Source organism: Anser brachyrhynchus (assembly GCF_964034855.1).
Source record: "Anser brachyrhynchus genome assembly, chromosome: 10".
Classification (NCBI taxonomy): domain Eukaryota; kingdom Metazoa; phylum Chordata; class Aves; order Anseriformes; family Anatidae; genus Anser; species Anser brachyrhynchus.
The window spans coordinates 21,473,594-21,480,301 of record NC_137705.1 but is presented as its reverse complement, the minus strand read 5'-3'; the positions used below and the strand labels follow the sequence as shown (position 1 = coordinate 21,480,301).

General features: G+C 50.9%; 1 protein-coding gene across 2 annotated transcripts in view; it reads left to right on the top strand.

Annotated features, from left to right (window-relative positions):
• The first annotated feature begins 3,880 nt into the window (after positions 1–3,880).
• Positions 3,881–6,708, top strand: part of WNK2 (WNK lysine deficient protein kinase 2) — a 179,158-nt gene continuing 176,330 nt past the window's right edge. Inside the window, exon 1 of one of the 2 annotated variants that reach the window (XM_080606492.1) lies at positions 3,881–4,084. In XM_080606492.1, coding sequence (XP_080462618.1) covers positions 4,010–4,084 — 75 coding nt within the window. In that variant the 5' untranslated portion in view covers positions 3,881–4,009. The remainder of the gene's footprint in view (positions 4,085–6,708) is intronic. The other variant, XM_080606495.1, reaches the window with a different exon arrangement.

The following is a 6,708-nucleotide window of genomic DNA, read 5'->3' as shown; positions in this document are numbered from 1 at the left end:
ATGTTACTGGCCTGTTCTGTTGTGTGAGCTTTAAAGAGGATCTTGGTCAAGGTAAGCGATGATGGGCCAGAGTGATCCAGTTGAGCATTTTCCCTCCCTTGGAAAGGTCTCCTCCCCCCATTCAACATGAAGCTCTTCTGTGTAAGAGGAAGAGGAGCAGCTTTGTGGCCAGAGGGCGTCCTTGTGGTTGTGCTGAGCAGGCACGTGGTGTCCAGACCCCTACAAGGGAGGCCTTGTGCCCAGCATGAGGAGAAGGGAGCGTCACCAAGCTTTTCTCATGGGCATCACCATGGCTTGGATGTGTGTGAGAAACCATCATGGCCACCTGCTGCAGGGGGCGGCCCACTGCACCGGGGTCTGCAGCTCTGCAGCAGCTGTGGTGCTGAAGGAGCCAGCAGCATTTGCACTGTGGGCTGGTGTGATTTTATGGGAGGGAAGGACAGAACGGGGCCCTGCCTCGCTGCGTGTGCAGAAGAGCATTTCAGTTGAGTCCTGAGCTGCCCTTTCTACTTCAGAGCACAGGCCGTGTTAGGCTGTGGTTGCAAGAAAAAGCTTTCTTACATTTTGGTGCTGATAAATGTTTAATACCATCGTGCCCAGTAAAGCAAAAACCTCTCAGTGCTGGGCTGCGCCTCGCCAGCTGCTGATGAGGGAGGCAGCTGTGAGCTGCTGCAGGCATGGCACCCCAGCGGCCTCCAGCCCCTGGGCACAGCATGGCTGTGCGTGTGCATGCGGGTTGGGCATACCAAGTGTGAGTCTTCACATTCATCTTCAGCAGGAAAATATCCTGACACTCTCGGATGTCGTTTATCTTTAAACACCAGGTCCCACAGCCTGTGGCCCCAGCTCCAGCTGTCCTGTTCCTTCCCTGCAGCCACTGGTGGCCCAACTCTCACTGACAGAAGGGGAGAGCCCTAAGATGAGTCTTTCCGCTGTCTGTGCTGAGATAATTCACTTAAAGGTCTTTTAGCAGAGGTCGAAAACATGATGCCTGAACTGCTCAGCTACTCGTGACGAGTGATGGGTGCAGACAGCTGGGTCATGCTGCTCCTCTCTGTGGAGGAAAAAATAAAATCCCACTGGGGCTGAGATCTGCAAGCCCACTAGGAGCTGAGCAGCACGCTGTCCGGGGAGCTTTGAAAGGCGCCTGCGCTCCCACGGCTGCCGGGGGTCCAAGCCCTGTGGCGCCGCTCACCCTCCTGTCCTGCAGCTGCTCCCCGGGTGCAGGGGGTGTTTCTGCCTCCACTTCTCTTCTCTTGGTCGCCTGTTGCTGCCCAGTGCTGCCACCCCAGCCCTCTGCTGCCCACAGGGCTGCAAGCTGTCCCACTGCGGCATGAAGCAAGCATCTTTCCTGGTGCAGGTGTCTCACAGCTAACAGAGATCTGTTAAGAAGGTTCCCAACGTCAAAGTGGGCTCTGGATGCTTTCAGGGAGGGAGTGGAGGCAAAACTCTGCTACAGGGAACAGTGATCCATGTCCTGTACCAGTGCCCAGGCTGCTGGCACAGGAAACGGGGGCACAAGCGAGGCTGGGGCTGCAACGAGCAGCAGGGACGAGGGCCAGCGCTGCTCTCACACTTATTCCTGCACACACAGAAAGGAAAACCTGGCATCCACTGGCCACCAAACACTTTAGTTTGAGGTTGTTCTGTGGGTAAGCAGTGAGGTGCAGTTGCAGCCTCTGGAGGCTGGGAGAGGCTCATCTTCACTTGTAGGCGCCAGCTGTGTCCCTGGAGCTGGCTTGGGCTCACTCCAGTCTATCATGATCTCATCCTGCCAAGAAGCAGGAAGGGACAAAGATGCTTTATGGCAGCTAGGATCCAAATTCAAAGTCCAGTCATAACAGGCAAACTGACTGGCTAAAGCATTTTAAAGATCACCGTTGTTTCACAGGAAAGACTTGCAAACCCATGTCTCACTGTGTCCCCAGGCTGAAAGGCAGGGAGCTCTGTGGGGCACACATGAAGCCTGTCTGGACTAGCACACAGTTGTTACAAGAAGCAGACAAGTAGGAAGGAAGTTTCTCATATGGAGCTGAGAGACATTCCACCCTTGGACGAGCATAGACCAGTCCTGATCCTGAAACAGCAACAAGACTTGCTCTTCCATTGCACCCTGCATCTGGAAACAAATGGCATGTACACATCAGGCAAAACAGTGACACCAGGCGTAAAGCTGCCAGCATCTTGATTCGATAACCACGGTCCTGACGACCAGTGATGTTCTCCAGAGACGGTGTGTGATGAGACCTGCTGCTGGGCTCTCCTACCTGATCTGTATCAGCATGGGAAAAAAAAAAGAGTTTTTACAGAGCATGAAGACACCTGGTAAAGCAGACTATGGAACAACACAGGCCTGTCATAGCTTGCTCTCACACTGATCCATGTAGTGCATTTGACACAACTTGATTTTGTTACAGTCACATTCCCAGAGTTTGACTCTCCAAGACTGGCAGAGGCCAGTGACTAAACACAGCCTCCTGGCTCACACGCCCTGACATGGCAAAATCCATAAATCCTGCTCCAGGGTAAGGGTGAGCTGCTGTCTCCCTCTGTAGCTTTCACAGTTCCGGCACAAATCTGAAACTTAAGTCCTTTCCAACGGTTTAAATTATTTTCATCCTTGATGCCAAACAATTGGGGTAATAGTGGCTAGCGATGAAACCAATTTACTCTCACATATTTTTGGCATCAGGGCAAATGGCTGGCAATGTTTCAGGAGTTCTGGTTGGGCTCTTTGCTTCATGGCCTCAGAGTTACAACTCTTCTCCTAAATAATTAAAACTCTGCTTGCTGATAAAGCCCAGCTTGCCTTTTGCGGGCTGTGCAGCACCCATACCCACTGGGTAGCTGTGCTGCAGCATGCTGCTCTGGTGCCAGTGCCGAGCCTCTGCCAGCACCGGGGCGTTTCAGGGCGCTGGGCCCAGCTGGCAGCAGTGGCATCGGCAGGGCTGGAAGTCGCCCTGCTTGTTTGGGTGCTGCGCTGCTCCTGTGGAGCTGTGAGAGCAGCCAGGCTGCTGCACAGTGTGCATTACGAAGTAATGCCCGGGGAGAAATAGCCACGGAAACAGATCTTTACTTCAGTGGTCTGTGGAGAAGGAAGAAAGTGAGTTCGGATGAATCTGCTGCATCCCACAGCAGGGAAGGTAATTTTTTTTGTCATTCCCACACAGCACCGTGTGAGGAGGTTGGACCATAACTTGTTAAGTATTCCTCTTTAAAAGGTTGTGTTCCATGTCAGCCACTGTTTACCACAGCGCTTGCCGCAGTGACTTGTGGCTCCCCCTCCTGACACACATGTGATAGCCAGGAGCCATTAGAAATGGCAGTTTGAGGCTGTGTGTGTGTTTTTGGCACAGAACAAAGAATCCAAGCAGCCGGAAAACATGAATTCCCCCAGGAACAGCAGCCTTTCAACACCACACGCACCATTCCCGCCCCGGGGACCCAGCTCTGGCACCTGCTCTCTGCCCGTGACAGGGAGCAACCTGAGGGTGGAACCGGGGACACAGTGACACACCACCCAGCCTCGGCCAAAAGCCTTCTCTGAGATTCTGCTGTGCCCATGCCACAATTTATCTCCACCTCAAGCACTTTTTGTTATTTGTATTAAACTATTTCTGGCCCTCATAGTTTCTTTTCTGAGCTGTGGCCTCTGAGCCTGGCCCTTTGATCACCTATGAGCACCAAGGGGCACAGCAGGGCCCTCTCATAAAGCCACGGCGGGGGCTTCCCCTGAAGGTGCTGGGATTGGCTCCCCCCTGCCCTGCTCGTTATATAGCGCAGCTGCTGGGCAGGGCTCTCTTCTTTCTCACCTGAGGTGATGTGTCGTGTGGGCCCCCTGGGGGATGGCTGGAGGGCAAAAGCCAAGGGCAGGGGAGATGGGAGGTAGGCAACAGTGGAAGGAAGCAGCTGGGGGGAAGAAAAAGGACGCTGGAGTCTCTTGTTGGAGAAAGATCTGACTGTGCTTTTCCCCCTTGAGGTGGGGGATGAAGTTCTGGTTTGAGTTTGGATGCCCTGCAAGAAGCGAAGCTGCGACCAGATGCTGCTAATGGGAGCACGCAGAGGATGCGCCAGAAGCCCACAGGTGAGTCCCGCAGGGGGGTGATGTGCTTCTGCGCTCAGTGTGGTAACCAGTGGGTGAGGTGCCAGGCCCTGGGGTGGGCTGCTGAGCCATGCTGCCCATGGTCCCTGGCCCAGCAGCACGGAGTGTGCGCCCCCTGACACCAGTGCTGCTCTCAGCCTGTGCATCCCATGCCATGCAGCCCATAGGCTGGGCAGGCACCTGTCTTCATCATTGTTCTTCCTTGGCACGCGGGACCTAGCTGTGTGCGTGGAAAGTGGCGTGTAAGGATGGTATGGGTGGCACTGTCTCTGCTGGGGGTGTCACTTGGCTGGGCTGGGCCATCCTGCCTTGCTGCTGGCCCTGGGCCTTCCCTCCCTGTCTGTGCCTGCAGGGACATGACACTCAAAGTCCGAGTGCTTTGGGACACAGGGAGCTTTTCTACCTTTTTTGGGCTTCAAAGTGGTTATTTAGCTCATTAGTAGCCCTGAGATGGGAGTGTTTGTTGAGACTTTTGGCTGTGGTGCTTAGCAGTGTTGTGTGTGAAAACTGGAATTGAAATGAAGTGCTGAGATGTTATTTCATAAATGAGGACTTATTCTTGTTTTCCATCACTGAATAAGCTGTCTGTCAGAATACACACACTGTCCTCTGGGGTAGCTCCTTGAGGCAATATCTGCGCCTGGGCACATGGCTGTTTTGCTCTTTGCAACGCGTGGGCTTCCACGGCAGCAAGGAGAAGGCCAGATAATGTCTGGAGGGTTGGAAGCTGTAATAAACACAGTCCTGACTGAGAGCGCTTTGTGGTTGCAGGGTTATAGTTTTAGAAATTGTATGGGAAATGCTGAGCATGCGTTGACAGCACTCCTCCAGGCCTGCACTCATAACATTTTGTGTGGATTTCAGAGACAGACACTGCTCAGCACCAGGCAGGGGCTGAGGGGAGAATGCCACGTGTGAGCACCCCTGTTGTCCATGCACCGCGTGGCTGGGAGGGTGCCTTGGTGCCGGGTATTTCAAGGCACAGCTGCAGCAGTGAAGGAAGGCCAATACATTTGTGTGTATTCAAGTGATGCAAGTCACAACTATTTCTACTAAAGAAGAATAACTCATAAATAATTACCATCTGCTGGTATCCGGGGTACCAGTTGTTTCCCGATGTTGTTCTGTAGGAAATGCACTATCTATGCTATTTTTCCTCTCCTGGATGCTGGTTTAATAGTGATAATACTCGTGTCTGAAGAACTAGACAGTGCTGTGTCTGCTCTGCTAGACAACTTCTCTGTAGACAGTGCAGCAGCACTGCTGGGAGTGTTCCAAAGCTCGTGGTTTATTATTGATTTCTAACTTCTTTATGGAAGTGTAAGGTTTGTGGTCTTGGCTTTGCAAAGATGGGAGACTCCACCATTCACGTTTTGATAGTATGTTTACCTGTGTAACCTGCAAATAGCTTACTTAAAAGCAAAACGGTGTCATTTAGCAGTAGAGTGGTTTTCCCTGTATGCAACCAACAAGGGCGGAAGGTGGGGAGACAAAGCTCCTTTTAGTCTCGGTGCTCCTGATATGCCCTACTCTGCCTCTAACCTGATGGGAGTCCTGACATCTTATTTTCAAGGAGTGGTGCTTTTATGTGTGCAGATTATCAGAGATGAGCTGTATGTATCAAAATGTACCCTCCGTTTTCTTCTTGCCACTGGCCTGCAGTGAGGAAGTGCGCTTCCAGAGGAGCCTGCTCTCCTGCAGTTTGACAGAATTATACTCTAGGAGGAGCTTTCCACACTGGATTTTTTCTTTTTTTTGGAAACATGTTGTAAAACACTGCATAAATTGGTACCACATGTAGCACTTGCTGAAGCAGATAAAATTTGCAGTAGCAATACCTTTTGTAAGCTAGTAAATAAGGAAAACTTGCATAGCTTTGGGATTCTGCTACTCCTTGCTGATAACTCTGTTGTAAATATTTGAATGATTGTGATTGTTTTTTTAGAGCTGTTAACAACAAAAGAGCATCCAAGCTTTTACTGTAATGTGTAGTAAGTGTGCCCTGGCCCACGGTGAGTGCAGAACAATGACCACCACTGTCAGAGGGCTGTGCATCCTGTTTGGCAGGACTCAGTATGGCTTGCAGGAAGACATGGCAGAAACAGGATAAAAACACTTAGAAGGGTTTGGCCACTCCTTATAATTTCATCTGAATGATGATTGAGGGGAAAACAGTAACCAGGACTATACTTTATTGTTCAGCCCATTTTACCTACTGTTCATCTGCAGAATAAGCTTTAGCTGCTGACCTGTTTCAGAAGACAAATACTTACAGGTCACTTCCAGTAAATAATTGTTGTCAACCCTGTTAGTAAATAACACTACATTTAAAATTTCAGCATTGTCAGGCTTTGATGCTGAAGGAACTAATGAAAACAACTAGAGCAGCATGTGTAATTCTTACTCTGCCCAGCAGCTTATGAAACAGAAGTAAATGGATGACCTGGTATGAACTGCTTCCTGAGAGAGCCAGTGAAAATTCATCTTGTTTCATTATTGATGACCTCTTTTTAAGTGAAATGCTTGCCTACAACCAAGAACTCCAGAGAAGCATGGCAAACCCAAGACCCATTTAAACTGATGTATTTGTTTGCCACCCCTAGAAA